Consider the following 26,716-nt stretch of genomic DNA (forward strand, 5'->3'; position numbering starts at 1 on the left):
GCTCTCTCCAAAAGACCAATGGCCATGCGAACAGTGGCCAAATGAGCATGCAAGGGAAAAATGTGAAGTAGGAGGCAGAGATCATATTTACTGACACCATATCTTGGAGAGGCACTACTTCAGGTTGCCATATGGAGGTCATGACTGTGTGCATGAGTTTGATTCCATCATCCACACTTATGTGAGAATGCACACTATATGGGAAAAATCTTTTAGCTGCTGCACCATTTATATGGAAGGGCTTCTTTCTTATCTAAAGAGTCCAGGATGGTCCATTGTGATAGCTGTGCATTTTTCTCAATTTCACAAACAAATCTCTTTTCTCAGAAAGGACTGGACATAAAATCTTTGACATAGGTAGTATGTATACCAAGTGGAAGGTCTCCTGTTGGAATACATCTGTATATAAAGAAGAACTCTTTTCTCTGATAATGTTCTTCCAATTGTTAGGGAGGTCATTTCTATTTTTGTTTCCTTTTCCTTTCCCCTTTTATTTGGTTTCTTTCTTTTTTAGATTTTATTTATTTATTCGTGAGAGACAGAGAGAGGGGGAGAGGCATAGGCAGGGGAGAAGCAGGCTCCCTGCAGGGAGCCTGATGTGGGATTAGATCCCAGGACCCTGGGATCATGCCCTGAACTGAAGGCAGACACTCAACCACTAAGCTACCCAGGTGCCCCTTTCTTTGGTTTCTTATGAGTGATTTTTATGTACCTACTCATTCATTACTATGTTAGTATGCTGCCTCATTTATATTTTCATTTTTAATATGAATTTAAGTTCTTTTGGTAACTTTCCATTCACTAAAAAGTAAGTGGCTCCTGTATCCTCCTATCTGCCAGGAGAACCGTGATGAGAGGTAGACACCAGAGCATAGTCATACGCTCAGAAGATGTAAAGTGATGTGGAGGAGGGAAGGAAAAGGGGCTTTTGCAACTTCTGCACAATGTAGGGTCCTAGTGGGTATGTCAAATCCTTGCAGGTTCTCCAGCTGCAGAAGGAAGTCCCCAACCTCTGAATATCCTCATTGTGGAGCTTTTTCCAGAGAAGACTCCCTGCTGTTTTCTTTCTGTTGGAAAGAGGTTTGGGTCTGACCTTACAGGGAGAGGAGGACCATCCAATATAACTATAGGCTCTAGAAACATCTTAATAAAAAAGTAGGTGGAAAAAAATCCTGAGGATGTCCGTGGTGAAGACACCGGGGCTCTTTGACTCAATGGAGCAGGGTTTGGTGAGTTCTGTCACTGAACCAGAGTAGTGGCAGTTGTCACTTCCCAGGGGCTACGGTTATTCTGCAGAGCAGACCTGAAAGCTTTTGAAGGGGGTTGAACTCTAGCATTAGTGAATAGGGAAGATAGGGAGAAAGCTGCCTGCCCTGGGGATATAGGAAAACCCATGTGGGGTTTCTTAAGATTGAAGAGAGTTCTTCTGTAGGGTAAGTTGTCATGCTTGTTCCAAGGGGCAGTGAGGGAAAAAGGGTCATTCCTAGGATACAAGATCAGCAGAATCCATCTTCTGCCTACCGAGAGCCCTCCTGCAGGTCAAGCTTCATCAAGTGTCTCTCCTGTCATGAGTCTCCTGTGTGTGGTCCATCCCAGCATCTGCTAAACCCTAAGTATAGAGGCTCTTCAGCCCTTTGCTGATGATGTCTGTAGGGTCCTCTCTACTTTTTCTAAAAAAATAATTTATACTAGTGGAAAATAATTTCTAGGGGGCTTTGGCAAACCACTGCGCATCACCCAAAACTAGCTGTCTATTTTTTTTTTAAGATTTATTCGAGAGAAAGAGAGAGAGACAGAGAGAGGAGAGGGATAGAGGGAGAGGGTGAGAGAAATTCAAGCAGATTCCCCACTGAGCAGGGAGCCTGATGTTGAGGGGCTTGATCTCACGACCTAGGAGATCATGGCCTGAGCCGAAATCATGAGTCTGATGCTTAACAGACTAAGCTACTGAGAAGCTCCAACGGCCTATTTTTGTAAGTAAGTTTTATTGGAACATAGCCACACTCAGTCATTTACATACTGTCTACCGTGACTGGTTTATGGCTGTATTGTGCTATAATAGCAAAGTTGGGTAGTTGTGCCAGAGACTGTATGCCCTGCAAAGCTAAAGATGTTCAGTACTTGGCCCTTTACAAAAAAAGTTAGCAGATTCCCAATCTGGAGGATAACTTATATTCTACCAAAATTTTCTCAGTTTGGTTTAATAAATTAAAAACCACATATTCTAAATTATGTGCAAAAATATTTTGTTGTAATTAAGCAATATTTATTTTATTTAACCAATTGTGAGGACAATGGTAATTTTAGTCTTAATTCGTTCAATGAAGTGTATGAGATCCCCAAGTGCAAACAAACCAAATGAGTATCTTTGCTCTTTCTTTATACGTTTTACAAAACCACTGGTCCTACTGTTCCCTTTTTCATCTTGGATGCCTTCCTTTGCCCTGCGCTAGACATTTCCATTGCCTCTGCACTAGACATTAGCTTAGGTACAACCCATAGCAACTTTTGCATGGATGAGCTCTACAGAAAACATTAAAAAAAAAAATCACAGAATATTCAAGTCAAATACGTAAACATGAAGACCTTCCCTTTTTCAGAGATTCACTTATCCACCTTCTTGTGATGTTTATAGAAAAATATCACAGATGTTTCTTTAAACATATTTTGCTACAAACTAAGGCTGTCTTCTATTTTTTTAAAAAATATTTTATTTATTTATTCATGAGAGACACAGAAAGAGAGAGGCAGAGACATAGGCAGAGGGAGAAGCAGGCTCCATGTAGGGAGCCCGATGTGGGACTCGATCCCGGAACTCCAGGATCACGCCCTGAGCTGAAGGCAGATGCTCAACCCCTGAGCCCCCCAGGTGTCCCTAAGGCTGTCTTCTAAATTCGATAATTTCCAAATGTTGTCCAAAGTTAACTGAAATAAAGGGATTAGTCAGGTACATGGGTCAAAAGTTATGTCTGTCTGAGCAGGAAAATACAAATCACAATGAACTTTCCTTTGCTATCTCCTTGGTGTTGTGCTTGCATAAGAGTACCTAGATGGGTTCACTCAGGGAACTGAAGTTGTGACCCAGATTGGCAGTAAAAAGAAAAACGACAAAAGTCCCATAGCTTTCATGGATCCATTTGTATCCTATCTACTGTCAGGAGAGAACAGCCAGAGAAATGTACAAGGTTTTGGCTTATTTGCTGCAAAAATATTAATTTCCCACAATATGACATAAAGGAGGGTACAGAATTCTTACCTGGGGGCATTTTTAAATGCCCACATCAGAGACACTGCTCTCTCCATTCTTAGGAAATAACCTTGGCACAACTGTGGCATGAAAATTATATTTCATTTGTGAAATTCCAAAGCCAGATCCTTCATAGTATTTGATCACTAATGTAGAATTTAATAATCAAAAGAGGCAAAAGTCATTTAAAACCAGAATTGAGCAAATAACCCTTATCAGATTCCTGGGAATATATTTATAATGCTAATAGCAGGAGTGGGAAATGTCGAGCCACTGAAAGCTCCAAGTTCATCAATTCACAGGCATTGTGCCAAATGACTACATTCAGATTTACATTTAAAAAATCACCCTCTCTTCTTTTTCCTTTTCCTCTTCTGGTTCCAAAGACTCCTCTAATAATCTTTACAAAAGTTTTACAAAAGTTTTCTGTGTCAAATAAATGCCATTACAACTAAAATTTGAAAGCCATGTTTGGCAGAGGATCAAAGGGGAAGGGAGGGAAAACAGAGTGGAAAGAAATCAGAGAGGGAGACAAACCATGACAGACTCTTAACTAGGGGAAAAACTGAAGGTCATTGGAGGGGAGGTGGTTAGGGGGATGGGGTAACAAGGTGACAGGCAGTAAGGACAGCAGGTGATGTGGTGAGCACTGGGTGTTACCTGCAACTGATGAATTACTAAGCCCTACATCTGAAACTAATGACGTAGTATAGGTTGGCTAATTGAATTTAAATTAAAAAAAAGAAAAAGAAAAAGAAAGCCATGCTTGTAGGATAGACTTCTAAAATGTACAACATAGGGAACTGTTTCCACTTACAAACCACATAAGTATTGTTTTCGATTTGCAGTCCACCTAATCCATAAAATCTTATAGACTTTTAAGACTATAGACTATATTTATTTATCTATTATCAGGCCATGCATTTTACCCACAGATTTCACAGAATCACTGGTACACCGTTAGCCTTCTACTCCATCCTATTCTTTTCAGTCTTGGACAGTTTTTACTTGCCCCCAAGTGAGACATTAGTTTATATACCACAAGAAGCAAGTTTTGTATAAATGAGCTCCCAGAAGACATACATTTATTCCAACAAGTAGAGGGCATTTAAGCCAAGGAGGGTGGCTAAAAGGTCTTTTCTCCTTTTAAAAGACTTGCATATTCGTCATTCTTTACAATTTAGGGAAGAATATTGCAGATGTTTCTTTTTTTTTTCTTTTTTTGCAGATGTTTCTTAAACATAATTTGCTTACATATTGGACAGTTTATCATTTTCTTCTAAATCTCCTCATATATAAAAGCACTTCATAGAAACTACTAGCATAGTACTAAACTTTATTTCTTAAAATGTGGTAGAAAACTAGAGTAATTTTTTCTCCTTTATCCTCTTTATCACTAATCCTGACCATCCCTTTTTCTTTCTGAAAGCAAGAAAAAAGCAAAAAAAAGCAAAAAAAGCAAAAAAAAAAAAAAAAAAGAGAAGCAAAATACTGAAGAAAAACAGTGAATTTAAGATGAGATCAAGTATAATGTATAATTTGAAGTGATGTTTAATGTATTAAAGACAGATCTGACTGGATTAAAACTCACCAAAGATAATTTGGAGTAATTTTACATCTACCTCTATGGCTTTAGCTTTCTTTATATTGTTAGTATTTACTTATAAATTCTCACACTTATCTAGTATGTTCTAGTGTCTACCATAAAGATATAGGAAACGTGGCTACATTAAGATATTATAATAGTCAATAGTTGGGCAAAAGAAGGAATAAAAGAAAAATATTATCTTTCTAGTTGGATGTATTTTTTTAAAAGATTTTATTTATTTAAGAGAGAGAGTAGGAGCAGTGGGGAGGGAGAAGCTGACACCCTGTGGAGCAGGGAGCCTGCCACAAGGCACAACTCTAGGACCCTGGAATCATGACCTGAACCAATGCCAGATGCTTAACTGACTGAGTCACCCAGGTGCCCCTTTCTAGTTGGATGTATTATCTGTTAAATGATACCATCATTCTACATTAGCTTTGTTGTTGTTTTGACTAAGCATTATTTTCTTCTCAATTTCATCTGTAATCCAAAGAAACATAACTATAATACTACACACATGTCTATCTATCTATCTATCTATCTATCTATCTATCTATCATCTATCTTCTATCTATCTAGTTTAGTAAGCAGTTTCTCAACACTTTAATTGATCATTTAATAATGTGATTAGTGTATAATATTTTCATCGTGTAAAAAAGAACCTGAAGGTAACACAACAAAAATGCCAAATTATCAAAAGTTCCCAAAGTGGCTATTTGATATCATTGTTCCAGAATGATATGCCCTCTTCAAGGGCAGAAATGCTCAAGATAATACTGCCAGAGTCCAGCTTTTCCTTTAAAATTTTCTTTTTAAGAATACTTAGAAATACTATGATTTGACAATGCTCAAATGGATACTTTTATTGAAGCTTGGTTTTTGTTCTATGTGACTCAAAGTTGGAAAAACTATTAAAAAGTAAGAGGCATAGATAATAGTAATCACCTAATAGTGCTAGTTTTGACTTGATCATAAATGGAGATGTGAACTGATTGACATTTAGAGTATCTTGCATCCAAGATCATGAAGGCTTGAAAGGAAATGCAAGCTTGTTGAACCATACCTTAAGAAATTTGGCAACGCTGTGATTTGCCCTTCTTGTTTCTTCAAGTGAATCTTTATATTTCCAAATCACGTGATCACATAGGACCATGACGAGATTGTCCAATTCATTCTGGTAAGATTCCGGAAATCTCTGAGCTCGAGAAAGCTAAGGAAAGAATGGATCATTTCTTTATAATGTGGCATGTGAAATCCTAAGCCTGGAAAATAATAAACTGAAAGACTTACTTCGTATAGCATCCAACAGAAAGAGTCCTGAAAATTTGAAAGCCATAGTAAAATAGAAACTCTTAATTTCAAGATCATGATTTCCATCATTTTCATTTAATGTTTCCATCTCTTTTGGCCAATGATTTTTTCACTTTTTCATTAAAAAGTAAAACACATATTAATTGCAAACTATTCAAATGGTGTAGAGATGTAACATGTTCTATGATCTCTCTCATCTTAATTCCCCTTCCTTGTCTCTTAGAAAATAATTACAATGAATATTATTCTAGATTTACATTGACACATAGTTCTCTAATTGAAAATCAATTATTTTGATTTTTTAGGACCAGGCATTCCCCAACTATAAGAGTTCAATGAATGAGTAAATGTGTGAGCACAGGTGGTGGTTTGAAATGTTCTTTAGTAAGTTCCAGATTGTCTTTCCTGAAAAATTTATTTCAGCTTTATTGAGGTATAATTGGCATATAAAACTATAAGATATTTAAAGTGCACATTGTGGTGTTTTGATACAAAGATATTGAGAAAGATTCCTTCCATCTAGTTAATGAACATATCCATCATCTCACATTTTTATTCTTTTGTGTGAGAACATTTAAGTTTTACTTTGTTAGCAAATTTCAATAATACAACACATTGTTATTAGCTGTAATCACTGTGTTTTACAGAAGATCCTCAGCCTTTATCCATCTTGTGGTTGCAAGTTGGTACAAGCTGGTCCTAACCTCACAGTCCCAGCATATGCCACAGCAGGTGCCAGTGGGACCTCACAGTCAAGAGACTTGCCACCCCATACATCCATTGACCTAAATAAACTCTATGGGTCCCTCAAGATGACTCTCAGGTCAAGGATTCTTCTCATCCTGTTGGACCTCCTGCACAGAAGGGGAAATTTTCAGGCAGCTAAGTTTTCCCATCTCTCTGTAGTTAGTGAATTTACAAAAGCCTTCGCACGAGATAGGCAAGATTGATTCATCTTTACAAGTTGGCTTTAAAATTAGCCTCACATTTTCACTATAGATAGAAACACAAAATTTAGAGATAGCCTGAACTATGTATTTCCAAAATTCTCTGTGCCCAGCCTTCTATGCTGCAAGTATAAAAAAAATGGAAAATGAAGTTATAGGAATCACTTAGAACAAACAGTAGTTCAACTGTGGGATGCTGCTGTGGGCTAGCACTGGTTTTTGCTCTTTCTTTTTCTTTCTTTCTTTCTTTCTTTCTTTCTTTCTTTCTTTCTTTCTTTCTTCTTCCTTCCTTTCTTCTTTTTCTTTCATTAAGTCTAGACCCTCAGGTGCTTATGTGCATTGAATTTTTTCTAAGTCAATATACCAGGACACTGCTATATAGATATTTTGGGATATTATAGCTACCCTCCGTGTATAGTTAACACTTGGTGTGGAAATTAAATTAAACTGACAACAAATAAACTTAAGTGATTTAATCACACACATCATTTTTAATTCTGCTCCATGTATCTTGGGAAATAACCGTAAACAATTCACCTACATGAAAGCAACATTCACTTTTTAAATAATCAAGGCACATTTGTAGATTCTCTCTTTTCTCTTTGTTAATCCTCTGAGATTCATTTAACAGACCAGCACCAGCATTTCCTTCACACAGAGACACGTGTTAACACCTTGGGCTTTGATATTTCCTCTGTTTCTCCTTTTGTCTTTCCAAACTCCCCTTGTGGCCTACTCCCACTTTCAACCCAAAGATGCTCTGACTGGTAAATACACGAGTAGTATTTTTAACTGTTCTCCAGAAGTATATCCCAAAGGCTCAAGGTGGGAGAATTTCTATTCCAGGGACTGCGGATTTCTGTGTCAGGACAGAGGAAGAAAGGGGGCAAGGGGATAGCATAGTCTGATCCCAAGCAAAAGAGCCAGAGCATGTTACGAGAATCTGGGCTATCGTATGACATACAGGTACAGAATGCATTGGCTGAGGTCCAGGCATTTGGCAGTTTTTTTAGGAACAAGAGGCTGGTGGGAAACAAAAGGTTAGCCAGTACAATGAACCTTGTGCTACTAGAGATCAGTGCAGAGAAGGCACTTAGGAGTTCCTAGCAAACAGGAACTCTCCTTGGTCAAAAGAGCAGGGATGATGTGGAGGTGCTATCTGCCTCTCAGGGGACTTAACCAGACATCTTTCTTGAGGTCCTCAAATCTCCCACACTCTATGATGACAAAAACTGTCACAGCTGAAAAGAAAATGCAAACAACTTGAGAGGTGTTTATTCTTTTTAAATTTTTTTTGAGAGGTGTTTATTTGTGAATGCTTTTGAGTCAAGTGATGGTATCAGGTCTTTTGTACTGTGATGCATGGAGATGGTCAGAAAATTGGAGGATGGCCCCCTGGAAGAAAACTGGAGTGGGGTTGTCCCTGAAGAGGACAGTGAGAAATAAACTGGAATCAGTGAGGACAAATGGTTAGACACAAGGACATCATACATGATGAGTTCCTATATTCTGAACTGTTTATAAGGGTGTCTGTGATCTATTTGAGCAGATATGTGCTGGTGGGAACGAAAGGATTTTAGTCCAATCTGTTTTTTTTACAGATGAGAAAACAGGTTCTGAGATGTTAAATGTCTTTTTTATCATCTAACAGGTTAGTGGAAGGGCAAGGATTAAAGTGATGAAGTTTCCTAATTCCAACACAGCTGAAAAACAGAGAGATATGAATCATTTTTATCTTCATATTAGATTTTCTCTTCCTTCCTGACAGGAGGATCTTATCTCTGGAAGAGGGAGAGCAGACACAGCTGAAAAGCAAATATAAGATCTAAGAGTTAAGTTAGGGAGCTCTGGAGATGATTAAATATCCAGCCAAGGCAGATCTGCTATGCTTAGGTCAAGCCATGGCTGGAGAGACCTGTGGTGTGGAAGCATGGATGGGAACATCTGGGTGGATGACCTGAGGATGGTGACTCTGCATACTTCCCTACTAAGAGATAACATTTCTCTTAGATGGGATGCTCTGCAAAAACCTTTCCCAGCAAGGCAGCAGACAAATCCTTCAGGAGATGTCCCTCCTCCTCCCTTGGAGCTCAGGCTAATAACCAGGGTTAAGGTCCAGCTTAACCCAGCTGTGAACCTGCTGGGCCTAATAAGATAAAACAGAGAGTATACCCGAAGGAGCTGTAAGCAGGAGTCATGCAAGTTCCTTTGAGATTGGATGATAAATGTGTTTGATCAAGAAGGCCAGAAAGAAGAGTGAATCAGTTAAGACTCACTGACATGGGGGCACTTTATCAGGATTTGGGATGAAACAATCCCACTCATTGTTAGGATGGCTCTTAGAGCGCTACAGATGGCACATTCTGAGCAAAGTGAAAGTGAGAATGCTTGAGGGCCCTGGCAGACGACAGAAAAAAGAATAAAGAGGCAGAGGAAAGTGGAAATGCATATACTGAGACCAGAAGAACCCCTGGAGGATCAAGTTTTACAGCAAGGTCCGGAAAACACACTATCCACCCCAAAGTCATCAAAAGGTGCTGGACCGACATCTCTAAGAAGTTTAGTGGTCTCTCAATGGCAGATGAGACAGGCAGTGACAGTGCTGGCTCACTAATGGCCATGGAGATGATGTTCACCAAAATAACAGAGGCCATGGGATTGTACTTATCCTCCAGGAGCCAGAAGGCTGTGATTATCGTAACAGATGGCAAGGCTGGAGGGAAGCCAAGGTGGAGGACTCTCAGGGAGTTGTAGAGCTACTTAATAATATGTGGGGTCCCTATGGGAAAAACAGACAGCAACCAACAATGACGATGTTTAATCCACCAAGAAGGCAAGAATGGACTATAGAAGATGAGGACGTTTGCTCCAAAAAATATTCACGGGGCATTTTCCTCTTCCTGGACCTGAGTCACTTTTCAGAGTTGGTACACACTGATTGAAGAAAAGACAGAGTCTCTAAAAGACAGAGCCCCCTCCAATACTTCGGTTACGTATATACATATAAAGATTTTGTCAGCCCTCCTACAAAGGGCCCTACAGCTATGTACTCAGGTGACCATACTGGGAAGAGGGGCACCATTAAACTATTAAACACAAGATCTGAGTTGATACTGACATTTGAAGGCCAAAAGGATCATCACATCCACCCTGTTAGAGTGGGAACTTACAGGGATCAATATAAGAGTCCTAACTAAAATTGTTAATGGTGGGTCCACTGTTGGGTGGATCTTTGAAGCCAGTGGACCCACTATCAACTCAGATCTTCTGTCCGTAGGACCTGTACTGACACACAATCATTTCTCCCACTTAAAATGCAATTAACTCAAATTGCTAAGGTTTACAAAGTAAATAAAAATGAAACTAATGAGAGCATATTCATCAGCACAATTGTTGGATAATAGTGTATTACCTACAATCTTACCTGAATTTTATTTGTGTCAATCAAGTGCTGGGCCATTGATTTCAGGATAATTGCAAAGAAGAACCAGGAGTGCTATTGCAAAAAAGAAAAGACAATAGGAAATTTATTATGTTAGAGCAAAATCACAATGATTCTGTCCTTTACAACATGTAATATTATAAAATTTTTATTTTAGAATGTGTTCTTTGAAATGGACAGGCCAGCTGCACACACATGACTGTCCAGCCTGCACAAGTGAGTGCTGTCCACAGACCAGCGCCTCTCCCACCACAAACTGCTCCCTCCTCCAGTCTAGGTTGTGCTCAGGCATTACAATTTCCTCTCTGAAGGATGGACTTAAGAAAGGCCCAGGAATGTGCCTGTAAGCCCTTAACTCGGGAATCTCCTGGGGATCCGTACAGTTTCAGAAGAGGAGGTAGGGGCTCCCAGTGGGCGTTTCTCTTGGCTCCTCTTCCACTTCTTCCTATGGGGAGGGGTGCAGTCCGAGCAAACCAAAATATGTCCCAGGATGAAGGTCCCTGTCTCTTGGGTCGAAGGGTTATACTTATCCCAGATACAAAAAGTCTATGTTATATACGTACAGTTTAAAGAATATACCTCCCTGATCCTTTGCTCCTCGCATTTTCTCCACCAGAGATAACAATTTTGAATTCTGTGCTAATCATTCCCTTGCTTTATTTCATAATTTTGCTACCATTATCATACATTGAAGCACTATTGAGTTTTGCCTACTGCTGAACTCTATATAAACGGAATCATCCCGTGTGGATCCTTCTGTAATTGGCTTTTTCATTCAGTAACTTCTGTCCTGAGGTTCATTTATGTTGACTCCTGTGGCTGGGAGTCCAGTATTGTCACATCACATATATGACCACAATTTACTTCTCTGTTCTATCATGGACAGGCATTTGAATTGTAACCAATTTCAGCTGATACAAACTATGCTGCTGAGAGCTGCTGGGTACAGGGTCCTAACTCTAGAGATCTATGTGAGATGTGGGACAGAGGAGTTTTGCATTTTAACAAGGCAGCTCTTGCTCAACAAAGGGGTTGCCTGACCTTAGAAATGGAATTCATGTTGTTGCAAATAATTAATACAAGGCACATTGTTAAAATCCCCTTTCCCCCATCTTGTCCAAAATGATATTTTTCACCATATGCCCAATGTCCCCATATTTGCCTCTTAATGCCCCTGATATTTACCATGTGCTACCTCTTAGCACTCCAGTCTGCCTCTGCCTTTTACCCTGAGTCCACCAGGGCTAAGGAAATTAAGCTTTTCATCTCAATTCGTGTCTGATAACAGGAAACCCATTCCCCTCCTGCCCTCTAGTCTCCGTGGGCAGCACATATTCCTTTTTCTATTCCCATATCTCACCGCTTTCTAGCTCCTGATGCCCTACTGCCACACTTTCTGGAATGCATGGCCCAACATCAGCGAAGTCTCTGGAAGGCACAATTTCTCCAAAGTTCCCTTCACCTCACCTTTTAACTAAGTGTTGACTCTCTGAAGAGAAGCCTGTTTCTCTGGCATGCAATCCCCTTGAGCACCCTGACACCATCCTCACCTTGCTAGAGTCCATTCCCTACACAGCCATCAGGGTGCTTCATTAAACTCATGTCAGCTCATGTCACACTTTTGCTCAAAACTCTCTAATGGTTCTCAATTTTGCTGAGTGGAAGCCAAAGTCCTTGCAATGGCCTATAAGGCTTTATGCTACTTGCCTACCTCTCCTCCCTACACCCACCCTGCCTCCTTTCTTCTTTGATAACTTCATTCCAGCCACACTGGCCTCTCTGCCATCCTTCCAGCACACTAGGCATGCTGCTGCCTTGTGATTTTATACATGTCTCCCCTCTGCCTTTACTGTTCTCCAAGCATCCACATGGCCAGTTCCTCCTCTTTGCATTTTTTTTGCTCAAGTATTACCTTCTCCATGAGCTGTCTCCTGACCATTCTGTTTAAATTCCAAACCTCGCTCTGTACCTCCAGCACTCCCAGTTCCCCTTACCAGCTCAACATTTTCTTTTCCCATACCACTTCTCACTTCCTAACACACAATTTAATTAATTTTGTTATTATGTTTGTAGTATATTGTTTTTTACCCCCCAGTAGAATGCAAGCTCCCCAAGGACAGAGGTCTTTATTCTATTCTCTGATGCCTGCCAAGTGCTGAGGTTGGTGCCCGTCCCATGGGAGGCACTTAGAACATCTTTGTTGCATAAACTGGATAAATATACTCATAAGACTAATTTAAGCAAATTGCTTAGAATAATTTGAGTTTAGGGAACTCATGTTGATGCTTATCAATCCCAACTTCTCTTTCTAGCTACTTACTAATCAATCATCCATCTGTCAAGTCATGATAGATAATTAATTTAGCTAGGGACTAAAGCCATTCTTCTATAATTTAATCCTTTGGCACATTTCCTCTACCGTGCCTAAAAACCCAACAAACTTTATTTTTGCAACAGTTAGTACTTTTGAGTATTTCAGATTATTCTTAATAGTTACTCATTCTGTTTTGGGGCCAAAGGACTTAATTTGGGTCTTCTGTTCTTTTGACACAAATCTCCTTCGCTTGCTTAATGTTTTTATATGCTACAGTTTCAATATGATGCTTACACTGAAACTAAAAGAAACAATCTATGGATATCAAGGAGTCCTATCGCCTTCCAGGGGTGAGAGCAAGCCACCCCTCCTGTTAACAATTGAAGGATTGTCTTTAAATTCTTTACCTTCAGGACATGCTTTACTGTTGTTGAGTCATTTGATTTCAAAAGACCAGTCACATTTTTAGCCAGCTCCTCATGTATAGTTCTCTCCTTGCATGCCCTGGTTTTGAACACGAACTGAAGAAAATCCAAAAAGTGAAAAAAGTTAAATACTTAAAAAAAAACCAAAGTCTCAAAAATTAGGTTACATGAATAACTCATATCTCAAAATTATCTGCTCATGCCAGATTTTGTCATGAAATAAATGGTGGCCCAATGACAAGAGTAGTACACGACTGTTCCTATTTAGGGTTTTGCACAAGATAGGGCTTGGCTCACCTAAGCTCTCCTTGAAACTCTTTTTGTAGAAATCAAAAGAAAGAGTCAGAGAGCGATTTAGCGGGTTCAAGGAAACATGGAGGGCTTTGACCCACCTACTTAGGACACATTTCCCCTTCTCCTTCCTTCCACTGGTAACAGGTGGCATGGTAGCATTTCTTCATCCTGAAAGGGTAGAGCACCCACTCAAATAGCCAAGTGGGGAAGCAGGTGCCTTCCAGAGGCCAGTAGGTGAGCTCCCCACAGGCCCAGGTTCTATCATCTCATGCTTAGTCACAGCTATCAAAGGGTTCATGAACATTGGCCATCAGTAAGATAACAAATGCTGCTCACTTTTTTTTCTCTCAAAAGATTTGTTTTGGTGTGCATTTCTGAATGCATGTAATGGTCTTAATTTTCAGTATTTCTTCATCTATTTTAAGGATATCAGTACCAATTTATGCACATATTTTAAATATATAATGCTTATCCCTAGATTATACGGTTTTACTTATGGGTTGCATTTGCCTCAAGGAAGGTCATTTGTTTATAACATTCACTACTCAGACTTCACTATAATCAAGAGCGAAGGCAGACAAGAAACTCAAAGCAGAGGCACATTCACATTTGGATCTATAATCATTTCTTTGAACTTTGCAACTCATTGGTAAGTAAGACTGGAGTCTTACTTCTCCAAGCTCATCCCAGAGGAGAAAGACAAAGCTAAGAGATGTATGAAACTAGCCAAAATCAAGAGTAATAGGATTTTTTCCCCCTCATGAATTATGACTCAAGTGAGGCTAATATCATCACTGACTGCCTAGTCCCATGCACAGTTATTTAGCTCTAACAGCATTACAACTAGCTCTGAGATATTCTTATTTTAAAATTTTGGCTGGAACGTGTCAGTGCCATGAATTGCAGTAAACCATGGCATTTGGTTAGATAGACTTAAGATGCACATCTTTGAAAAAGAAATGGTGTATGTGTGCATTTTGGATATTGTAAATGAGGTGAGTTAGCAGCATTTAGCACCACTGAACTTGAAATGGTGTTTAGTTTGTTTCTGAATATATATAAATTCCACTGAATATATCACATCTTTCAAGGACATCAAAGCATATATTGATACCAGCCCATCAGTATTCATCATACACCAAGGTATGGGCCTTAATATCCACCTACATGTTAAAAAATAATTTCTCCCACAGGTGATAAGAAAAATCAAACTCTTTGGTCAAGGTCAGGCTGTTAACAATGTACTGCAACAAGAGTTCAATCATAGAGCTCGATGTTCTTCTGGTCCATCCTTTCTCACTTCAGAGGAGAAAAAAATGAAGTCCAGAGAGGCTGATTGCTCAAATTAACTATCTAATCTTGACTAGAATCTAATTTCCCACTTGCTAGTTTAATGTTCTTTCTAGAATAAAATTCCAGTTGATAATATTTATTAGGGTGTGTCCACTTTAGCTATGTGAAAATATTTTTATGAAATATCTTTAGGAATTGTTATCAGCGTGACATCCCATTTTTATATGTATTTCTGGATTTCAACCACTTCAAAGCAAACTAAGCAACCGCCTATATTATAAAATCAAATGGTCTCATCAGGAGATTTCAAACATCCTAGTTAAAAATAAAGACCATACCAGGATGCATTCCAATACACTCTTCCAAGAGCAACACAGAATGAGTCTGAGAACTGATTTAAGGTTCTCATAAGGAACTTCTTTGACTATCACAAAAACAGACACAACATCAGTGGGTTCTTAATGTAGTCTTCAATGATTCCATTGGAATGAGGTAAATACTTGTGTTGAAATGGAGATGCCTCTGGGTAATATGGACTGGGGAATTGTTTTCTTCTAAGCCCCTTTGGCGATTGAAATGGAAAATGTGGGTTAAATATTGAGAGAAATTTCTGTGGTTGATTCTGTTAAATGTAAATTCATCAATACTGGATTAAAGTATTTTTACGACTGTCTTAAACAGAGAGTAAACTAAATAAGCATTTGTAGGCGCAACTGGCTTTCTGCAGCTGAAGTGTAGACCTTGTTGGGTAAAATTATACCATAGGGAAATTGTTGTGAAATAACTATCTTTGGCATATGGGCTATTTTAAGGAAGGGCACACGATCATACTTGGGTATTTGGGAAGATATCTTACATTTCAGGCAGGTAGAAAATATGTACATATAAAATTGTAATGTAAAAAAAATAAAAAATAAATAAAATTGTAATGTAAAAATATCCCTCAGAGGGTTTCACCTCAGAGTGAAATTTCATAGGAAGTTTTGTTTTTTTTTTGTTTGTTTTTTACACATATCTACCACAAAACCCCCAAATTATCCTCTAGTCACCTTTCTAGACATCTAACTTATGGGAGTATATGTCTATTCTTATATATCAATGGAATAAATTCTTTCAATTAAAAAAGGTCTGGGTCTCAAAAAGATTTAATATATACATAAAAAATAGAAATTTAGCTCCTCTATGCATTATAAAGTTATGTAAGCCACTCTCATTTATCTCTGGATAGATTCTTTTCATTCAGGAAGATGACATTTAGGCAGGAACTATAATGTGCAAACATCATCACAAGTTCACTGGCATTAATTCACAGGCCAACTGGAAATGAGAACATGAACATGTCCGAGTGAACGCTTGGTGAAGGACGCTGGAGGAAGCAGGTGCACACTGATGGAATGGGCTAGTGGATCATGCCCGAGGATAAAGGACTTAACATACCAGAAGCAGGTACAAATATACAGTAACTGGGAAAATGAAATAATGCCTGAGAAAACAATAAAAAGAGCTAAGAAAACATTACAGAAGAAACACAGAGCATTCAACAAACCAACAGGAAAAATATTCCTTAACTTGATACAGGAATTGCATTCATTTGTAATGTTGACTTCAAAAGGCCAATACCTTCATTTTCTCTTCTCTTTCTTTGTTCTTTCTCCCCATATAAATATTCATTTGCACATGTACACATTATTTATACATTTGAACTATACCTCTAGATCATCCATGCAAAGAGATGGAATCCTAAGTGGCTAAAGGGAATGTTTGATATTACTGTGCTGAGCCCCATCCAGCTAAAGGCAGAAACATCCCACTTATTGCAGACAGAAATGAGACAAACCACACAGCACGAGGGATGTGCCCAGTGTCGAAGTGGCGATTTCATACCTTAATGTACGACTGGACAGAGTGGTCCAGCTGTTCCTCATGGCATTTGGCCACAATGTCGGTCAGAACCCTGGAAAAACAAAACTGTTGAGTGACTTTTCTGGAAAATATGACTGGGCTTGGCACTAGAGTGTTTTGTAAACTGGGTATTTAACAGGCACTGAATTAATGCGTGAACCAGTTTCAGATTTCCCCCTCTGATCCTCCAATATCCGTATTAACACTAAGATATAAGTATCTCATGGCTGCAACATCACACTGAAGACTTTTATGGCTTGTGTGTTGGCTGATACTGTGTTCTTGGAAAAAGAATCATTTTTAGTATCTGATTACAATTTAGGACCTTTAACCTCCAATTATTATAGTCCATTTAAAGGGGGCTCCCTCTGGGTGGCTTTGTTGGTTAAGTGTCTGCCTTTGGCTCAGATCATGATCCCAGGGTCCTGGGATGGAGCCTCACCTTGGGATCCCAGCTCCTCGGGCAGTCTGCTTCTCTCCTTCTGTCCCTCCCCCGATTGTATTCTCTCTCTCTCTCTCTCATAAAAAAATCCTTAAAAAAGAATAAAGAGGGTTTCCCTTCTAACAAAGAGGGACTACATATGCTGCTGTAAAAAGCAATTAGATTAAGATTCAGTTTTATTTTTTATTTCCCTCCTTAGCTCGTGAAGTGTTTCTAGTAGCAGCGGTGGTACTGCTTTCACATTAGTACTGCCAGTTACTCAATGGCTGTAGTGTTTTGGAATGTCTTGGAATTTTAGCAGATCTATCTGCTGAAATATTTAGCAGTCTTGTTCACAAAAACCTATATGTTCATGCTGAAAAGAGTCTCAGTTGAAGGTACAGTTGGAGACTTTTAACCCAGGTCCAGAACTGGCTGATGTGGAACTGTTAGACACACTTTAATTGTCCCAGAGCTTCAGGGTGCTACTTTAAAAATGAGGCTAAAGACCCACATTCTGAAAGAGGTTAATAATATACCTGACAGTTAGGAAAGTTCTGGACATACTTCAATGTGAAGAGTAATATTTTTCCGCAGAATTTGGTGACTAATATTTTTTTTAAATGAACATTAAACATATATGATGCTTTAACGGATTTAAAACAGTATCTCCAATAGAGAGGAAATTAGGATCGTCAAAGTTACTAGACAGATTAGAAATGTTGGGAAAATGTAGTACAGACAAATTTAAAGCAGGGGCAGTTAGAGAAAAAAATTTAAAAATCTAGTGGGAATGTGAAACTGTACAGCCACCCTGGAAAACAATTCAGCGTTTTCTTAAAAACTGCAGGTGCAACTATCATTAAGACCTAGCAGCTGCACCAGGCATTTATCTCAGGGAAATAAAAACTTATGTTCACCCAAAATCTACCTGAACTGGAAAAACCCAGGTGCCCTTCCTATCTATCTATCCAAAATTTTAACAGATTAGTAGTTACCAGGGCTAAGGGGTGGGGACTGGGGATGTGAGGGAAGTAATTTTGTGTAATAAATGACAACATGAGGGATTCCCCTGGTGATGGGAATGTTCCGTATTCTGTTTATCAATGTCAATATCCCAGTAGTGATACTGTGCTACAGTTTTGCATGATGTGGCATTGGTAAACTAGGTAAAGGGAACATGGGATCTCTCCACATTATTTCTCACAAGTGCCTGTCCTATGATTCCCTCAAAATAAAAAGCTTAATTAAGAAACAAAATAAAAAGTGGAAAAACGGGTCTAAAACTTTACCCCAATGATAACAGATTTGAAGGCAAGAACTCAAGAGAGAAATACTTCAAATTTGAGACGTGTTCACGTGAAACACAAGCGGGCACAAGAAGGTGGCTGTTCAGTTATAATCACAGTTTTGTGCAAACACAGACTAGAAGAGCTCTTCTCCTAAGACCACGGGAGAGATACCTGGTCACAGTTGTAGTTATTTCATCTTCTTCATTCTGGACCAGCACCTTGAAGAGCTGATTCAAGATGATAGGCAGAAAACTCATGATTGCATGAATCTTTTCCACATTCAATAGGTTCTGTAGTACATTGGTGGGAGAAAAAGGACACTGGTTAAATTTAAAGCACCTTCTGCTGATGTGTTTCTGAACTAAAGTAAGTGGGGTGTCTGGGTGGTGCAGTGGTTGAGCATCTGCCTTTGGCTCAGGGCATGATCCCGGCGTCCTGGGATCGAGTCCCTCATGAAGCTCCTTGCATGGAGCCTGCTTCTCCCTCTGTCTATGTCTCTGCTTCTCTCTGTGTCTCTCATGATTAAATAAATACAATCTTAAAAAAAAGGAAAAGTACGAATATGCTAGCTCACCTTCATCTGGCTTTATTTATTCTTCACTGCACTCAGCAGGCACGCAGGCATGGGGGTGATGTTGCAAGGATACTGTACACAATTATCCAATTGAAAATCAACTGATTCTGATCTTCAATCATTTTATTTTGGAAAAAAAATCTGACATTTGCTTGTTTTGTAATCAACAGGTAGAGACTATCAAAGAATTGAGAAATAACCATTTATTCTCTGAATTGATAAGGTATTTAAAAATCTTCCATGATGGCCCTATCTTAGTTTGCTACTCATTGGAAACTGGAAAGGACCCTTTTACCCATTTCTTTACCCTGGATACCCAGAGAGTATTTGCACGTCACCTTACCTTACAAGACCGGATGAAGTTCGAGGTAGGTGACTGAGACATATCTTTCTCTCTTTTTTGGCACTGTCGGAAAAATGCGTTCACATGGGGATCCTGAAAGAGCAAGGAAAGTGTTTATTTCTGGTGACACATAAACTGTATAACAATTACAGTGATGGAGGGTGAGTATTTCTGGAGGACAGATGCCTCAATGAGACGAGCAGATGCTTTATCAAGGAGTCAGAGTGACGGCTTTCATTTTCACTGGACATTTTGAAAGTTCACTGAAAGCTCCACCTGGACCACAAACCCTGCTCTTTCTTTCTTTCTTTTTTTTTTTTTTTCTTTCTTATAGACAGATGTGTTTTCCTTCTTGGCCACATGGCAGTGGCTGGAGAAGCCCTTCCACTGGCTCTGTCCCCTCCCTCCCCTTTTAAAAATTGCTTTCTTTCATCTTCCTGTTTCTTTCTACACACCTCTATGTATTTTTCTTACATATTTCTTAACACACATGAGAAGGTGTACTCTTATTATGCACAGGGATATTTTTAGACTTAAAATGCCCAAGCTAGTAAAAAATTAGGAAGTTCACACTAATCTAATGAGATAAAACTGATTTGTACCCTTTGTAATGGGCTGCATTGTGTCCCTTCACAATCCATATGTTGAAGTCTTAATTCCCGCCCTGGTACCTCAGAATATAACCATATTTAGAGATAAGGTCTCTAGACCTTATCTAGACCTTATCTAGACCTTATCTAAAGAGATAGTTATGTTAAAATGAAGCAGTTAGAGTGGACCAAGTCCAATATGATTGATGTCTCTATAAAAGACGAAATTTAGGGGCACCTGGGTGGCTTACTCTATTAAACACCTGACTCTTGATTGATCTCAGGGTCATGACTTCAAGACCCATGTTGGGCTCCCCATGTGTGGAGCCTACTTATAAAAAAAAATAAAGGAGGAAATCTGGACACAGAGATAAACACCAGACATGTACTGGCATAGAGGAAAGGACCATGAAAGGACCCAGCAAGAAGATGGCTACCTACATGTCAAGTAGGGAGGCCTGAGAAGAAACCAACCCTGCCAACACATTGACACCTTGATACTGGTCTTCTGGACTCCAGGATGGTGAAAACATAAATTTCTGTTGTGTAAGCTGCCCAGTCTATGGTATTCTGTTACGGCAGCCTGAGCAAATGAATATTCCCTTTAATGCTATTTCCTGAAGAGGGTGGCCCCTTAGAAATTCTCTTGAGCTGAGGGACAGAGTTATATAGTCAGAAAGTGAGACACGGAATTTTAGTGAAGACATGCATACTGGATATTTCTCTGGAATTTGTTGATTCTAGAAGGACATCTGTGATTTGGGTTTCCCTCAGCTCCAGGGTATGTGTGAGCATACGTGTGTATGTGTTATATTTTCAGTTTCATTTCATTTATTCAACTATTTGACGATTAGTCATTGAAAACTGACTATGTGCTAGGCCCTTGGCAGCCAGGGAGGACAGAGTGAAGGCCCAGGAAAACCCAGTCCCTTCTTCTGCAGTCCTTCCATTATGTCAGGGAGACCGGCACCATACTGCAACGTCAACACACACCTACTTGATCACAGTTACATAGGTGCATCACAGGAAAGCAGGGTGCCATGTGGGTGTATGACAAGACGACACATGTCTGAAGGGTCAGGGAAGAGGACAGGCTTCTTTGAGAAAGTGAGTCAAGGTCGGAAGGATGGGTGGGAGCTGTCCAGGCCAAGGCAGGGAGGGGAGGAAGGGAGGGAAAGATTGCCTTCCTCATGAGGAGGGCTGAGTGTCAGAAGCGGAAGCTAAGCAGATGGAGGACGCAGTGCAAGAGAGGGCCTGGGCATTTGGTCCATGAGGTAAATACTGATGAAAGAGGAATATGTCCCGCCTTGGCGATGAGTGATGGGCAGTGGCAGCGGATGCAGAAAAAGGTGAGTGATGGTGAGTCAGAGAGACATCTGGCTTGTTGAGAGGAAAGCAGTTGGAAGTGTGAGAAAGACAGGTTGGTATATAAGGGCAGGACTAGGTGGGGAAGGACCATTTTGTGGGACTTGTGGAGTTTGCGCAGAGGACTGAAGAAGGGAGTTAAATTTCCCTTGAGGCACCAGAGGTTACAGGGAGAAATTCTGATGCAATATGTGTGTAATACCTGGATGATTTCATTTCTCTTAGCAAGCATTTAAGAAAGGGGAAATACATAGTTTGTGTACTTAATGATTTTGCTTTGTACTTTACAATTGGTACCACAGAAGTCCTCACACTCTGGTAAGAGAAGCTGTCTTGCAGTGGAAGGGGTGCATCTGTGGTAATTTAGCAATGACGGGAATTAGGTTTGTATAGCATTTTGCAGTTCCTGACATGTTTTCACACGTGGTTTCTCATTTTGATCCTTCCTACAACCTTAGGCAGATATTATTGCCATCATTTTCCTGATGACAAAATAAGGACTGCAGGGGTGAGGTGACTTGTACAGGATCTCCCAGGAAGAAGCTGGCCAAGGAGGGTCTCCAGTAGTTCTGCTGATCTCATGGCCTGCCCATTAGGAGCACCTGGTAGGCACTGGAAATCAGACTTAGTTTTCAGGTAAAGATCCAAAGTCTTTCATTTTGACCTTTCCTCATTTAAAAAAAAAAATATTTTATTTATTTATTTATTCATGGGAGAGAGAGAGAGAGAGAGAGAGAGAGAGAGAGGCAGAGATACAGGCAGAGGGAGAAGCAGGCTCCATGCAGAGACCCCAACATGGGACTTGATCCCAGGCCTCCAGGATCACGCCCTGGGCCAAAGGCAGACGCTAAACCGCTGAGCCACTCAGGGATCCCACCTTTCCCCATTTTTAACACTTGGGTGTTTTCAGTGAAAGCAAACCATATTTCAAGGGTGGGAGCATCATCCTGATACGTACATGTCTGGTATTCTAGTCCACAGTTGTAAGGGCACCTGGGCTGAAGGGCTGGGGCATTCTCTCTCTCCTGGGAGAGGCATAAAGTTATGCTGCCGACATTTCTCCCTTTGCAGTTCTAAATCACCTGCTCCTCTGACAACTTGGGAAATGGTGAGTCCCCTTCCCTAAATACAGGAGCCCCCTTAGGATTCTATGGGTTCAAACAGATGCTGAGATTTTTTTCAGGACAGCGCACTCACCTGAGTATTTACTGTGGACACCACAAATGTCGATACTTTGAAGAGTGGCTTGCCACCGTCAACCCACTTAATGTCACTCCCACCATGCTGTAAAAAAGAGTGTGTTACTGTCACTGTGGCAATTGAAGAAAAGAAAAGAAACAGGTTATTTAGCTTATGTTAATTGGCCATCCCGATCCATTTAACTTACAGGACTCTACAGATGCAAAATAAAAGATGCAAAAAGAATTAGCAGTACCGGTGAGGGAGACCGATGTGGTATTAGGGGGCCATTCTAATGGATCATTTCTACCAGCCATGAATGAAACAAGACACTGAAAATATTGTTGGTACACGACTCATCACTACAATGGATGCATACACTACAGTCCTTGGGTTAATTTAAATAGCAGAAAGAAGATAACCTCATGCCATTTAGCTCATGTATTTTTTTCTCTTAAATTATACATCACTCAGTACCTTTCCACTTGCAGAATCTTGAAAGCTTAAATAATTAGGAGGCAGGCCTGTTGCTATTGGGATATTGTATTCTTGAGAAGCTATCGGATCATGTTTCATCAGGGGAAGCCAAGCATATCCCACTGTGCAAAGGAAGAACAAAGAGAAACCTTCTGAGTGCAAAGCGCCATGGTGAGGAGGAAAAACAAAGTTATTTGTCACTTATGAATAGAAAACCTCACTAAAAAAAATTTAATACATCAGAGCTTTAAAAGTCCTCTCCAGTTCAAGACACATAGATGACATGTAAAACTGTACCAAATCACATCCTGTCAGTACCTGATGTTTCCAGCATCTCCTTTTTCTTGGCATTAGCCTTGGCATTTATGTCACAAGTGACATGGTAAAAAGAAAACAAAATATGGTGTTTCTCATGGAGCTGTGTCGGTAGTTCAATTTTCACCTGCAATGAAAGAGATCATAGTCCAATCTATGTCCAAGAGATTTTCATCCCTGGACTGGGATGAAATTCATTTGCCCCAGGTCAGGGTGAGACAAAGCATAGGCGCCTTCACCTTTTAAAAAAATCTTTCACTGAAACTAAGGACCACGTTTCATAGTTAGTGTAAGAAGTACCGACTTAACTCTCAATGGATATCCATCCTGCTAGCAGTCGTGTGTTAAGGGACTGATATTTTTACTTCTTTATTGTGGTGGGTGTTGATAATTTAGAATGCCTAGCATTTGTCATTTGGTAACAGATGCTAGTAAAGAATGGATTAAACACACTCACACACTCACACATACACAGAGGCTCACCATAAGGTGTCAAAAAGACATAGATCAAGGAACCTATCATCAGAGAACATCCACTGAGTAAACTGAGTCCCTGTCTCATGCAGTGTGTGCATGGACCAGAGTATGAGCATCGCTTGTGAGCTCATTAGAAATGCACAATCTTGGACACTACCCCAGACACATGGAATCAGAATCTGCATTTTTAATAAGATCCCCAGGCGATTCATAGACACAGTGGTGAGAAACATAGCAGTAAGAAATGATGTAACTTAAGCATGGAATCTATTTCTTCTTAAAAATAACAAAAAAATACATGATATGTGTTATTGTGGTAACCAAGTAATGAGCTGTTTTGTGAAGATGTCATGCTGTAGCTACATAAGGAATGTTTCCTAATAAGTATAAAACATAAAGTTGATATATGTTAAAAATATGCTTAATGAGGAGCATACTCCATATCCTTAAAAAGAAATGTTTTGACACCTTCTATATTTCATAGTGCTTTTCAGTTTCCAAACATCTGCCACATACGTTGTGAAATAGGATGATACGGAGGTGGGAATCGAGTCGAAAGATGTTATAGGGCTTTGATTCACTGGGAGTTTATGGTCTAGTCCGTTTAATAGGATCTTCCAGGATGGGGAACCATGTCATTTGATAACTACTTCACACTAGAATCCCAGGATCTCATCATATAAGCTGCATTCAATGTAATATCAGCAGTTTGGTAACTTCCAGAATGGTCAAGCAATAAGGTGTTAGAGAACTGTGCAGATTATCTGCCAGCTTATTTATTAGACTCTTTGTGCATCTACCTATCTAGCTAATGTATTAGCACTTTTTAAAAAAAGATTTATTTATTTATTTGTGTGTGTGAGAGAGAGAGAGAGTGAGAGAGACACACACAGGAGGAGGGAGAAGCAGGCTCCATGCCGGGAGCCCGACGTGGGACTCCATCCCGGGACTCCAGGATCACGCCCTGGCCAAAGGCAGGCGCTAAACCACTGAGCCACCCAGGGATCCCCTGTATTTGCACTTTGTTCGGGAAAGGACTCATTACATTGATTTTCCAAATGTTCTCCCTGAAAGAGCAGCATCACCATCTTTTAGAAACTTGTTCTAACAAGTATCATGCAAATTTTCAGGCCCTGTTTCAGACATTTGGAATCCACAAATCTGGGGGGATTACAGTAATCTGATGTAACAAGGCTTCAAGGTGATTCTGGTGAATGGTAAAATCTGAGAACTTCTGAACTAGAATGGTTTACAAGCTTACACATTCTTTATATACTAGTATGCAAACCTGGTAACAAAGGCCAATGTACATTTAAGAAGTACAATAATTGGCCATGTACCAGAAGGAAATTTTTTCTTTTTTTTAGCTAACATAAAGAGCATATGGGAATGCAATAAGTTCTCAAGAATTCCAGTTAACTATTAATGCCAACATCCTTCACTTTAAATACTGCAAATATTCACATTATAACAGAGCCTTGGAAGAATTTGTATCAATTTTTGCAATTAATGCAACCTCAGTTTTGAGTCTGCACTGCAGAGTTCACTGGGCTGTCATTCCATACATGTTCTCCTATAGAAAACTCCATGGCTTTTATAAGAATTCCGGGAAGCACATGCGAGCAACAGAGATTAACAGTCAGAATTAACAGTGAGAACATCATTTTTTTTTTTAGAAAAAAAAAATCTTGTATGTCTACAACAGATGCATATTTCAGAGGGGTTTTTCCAAGGGGTCAACCAATACAATAAATATTCTATAACATGGTGATAGACCATTACCTTAATTTTTTTTTTTTACCTTCTGTCCTGAATTTATAGGGAACAAAGCTTAAGAGCATTAAGTCGGTGTGGAGGAGGGAGATAAGGTTAAAGGAGCTCTGTGGTTTCACTGAAGTTCCTTTAGTTTCAAAATGATTGATGTGGAATAAGGTGTGGTAGGCAGACTAATAGCCTGCCCCCAAATGGTGTCCTCCCGGCCCCAATATCCAGAATCTGTGAACAGGGTAAAAGGGATTTGCAAAAGTGATGAAAACAAGGATTTTAAAATGGGAAGATTACACTGGATTACTGTGGGAGACTGACGTAACCACAAAGTCCTTATTGGAGGGAAGTCAGAGTCAGAGAATGGAAGTGGAAGTGAGAGTGAGGAAACTTCTGGAAGAGGGTCACAAGCCAAGGCCTGTGGAAGCCTCTAGAAGCTAGAAAAGGTGAGGCAAGGAATCTCCCCTACAGCTTCCGGAAGGAATGCAGACCTGCTGACACATTGATTTAAGCTCTGTGGGACCCATTTCAGAGTTATGATTTCCAGAACTATGAGATAATGGATGTGGGTTTTTCTGTCACCAAATTTGGCGATTTACTGTAGTAGCAATAGGAAACCTCATAAAAAGATGGGATATTTTTAATCCCAGATACCATATCAGCAGGTTGCATTAGTTTAGATCTTTCCTTTGTGGTCAGAAATTAAATTTAATCCCTAAAGCTTGTTTGTCTGAATCTCTTTTTAATACCAGCTGACACATACAGAGTAATTTACCATTGGCCCAATTGGGTTTTTCATGTCTTAGAGCAGAATGGTGAAGCTTCAGCCCTGAGTCATGTGGCCTAGTTTGAGTTCTCATGATCATGTTTTTTAAAGATTTTATTTATTTATTCATGAGAGATAGAGATAGAGAGAGAGAGAGAGAGGCAGAGACACAGGCAGAGGGAGAAGCAGGCTGCACACAGGAAGCCTGACATGGGACTTGCTCCCAGGTCCCCAGGATCATGCCCTGGACCGAAGGTGGTGCTAAACCACTAAGCCTCCCGGGCTGCCCCAGATGATCACTTCTTACTGCTGTGCCCTTGGCAAAGTTACTTCTCTGAGTCCCAGTTTCCTTACTCATAAGATAGGAAGGTGTGAAGGTTAATTTTATGT

General features: G+C 39.8%; 1 protein-coding gene across 12 annotated transcripts in view; it reads right to left on the reverse strand.

Moving 5' to 3' along the window:
• The window catches only part of DOCK10 (dedicator of cytokinesis 10), a 260,102-nt gene that overhangs the window by 46,382 nt on the left and 187,004 nt on the right, over positions 1-26,716 (reverse strand). For all 12 annotated transcript variants that reach the window (XM_077868996.1, XM_077868993.1, XM_077868990.1 and 9 more), the window contains 9 exons: positions 23,323-23,446; positions 23,005-23,126; positions 22,546-22,632; positions 19,394-19,486; positions 18,648-18,766; positions 16,746-16,815; positions 13,257-13,370; positions 10,518-10,589; positions 5,899-6,045 (listed from right to left, as the gene is read on the reverse strand). In XM_077868996.1, the coding sequence (XP_077725122.1) occupies positions 5,899-6,045; positions 10,518-10,589; positions 13,257-13,370; positions 16,746-16,815; positions 18,648-18,766; positions 19,394-19,486; positions 22,546-22,632; positions 23,005-23,126; positions 23,323-23,446 (948 nt within the window). The remainder of the gene's footprint in view (positions 1-5,898; positions 6,046-10,517; positions 10,590-13,256; positions 13,371-16,745; positions 16,816-18,647; positions 18,767-19,393; positions 19,487-22,545; positions 22,633-23,004; positions 23,127-23,322; positions 23,447-26,716) is intronic.

This window comes from Canis aureus, chromosome 24 (assembly GCF_053574225.1).
Source record: "Canis aureus isolate CA01 chromosome 24, VMU_Caureus_v.1.0, whole genome shotgun sequence".
In the NCBI taxonomy this organism is placed as follows: Eukaryota; Metazoa; Chordata; class Mammalia; order Carnivora; family Canidae; genus Canis; species Canis aureus.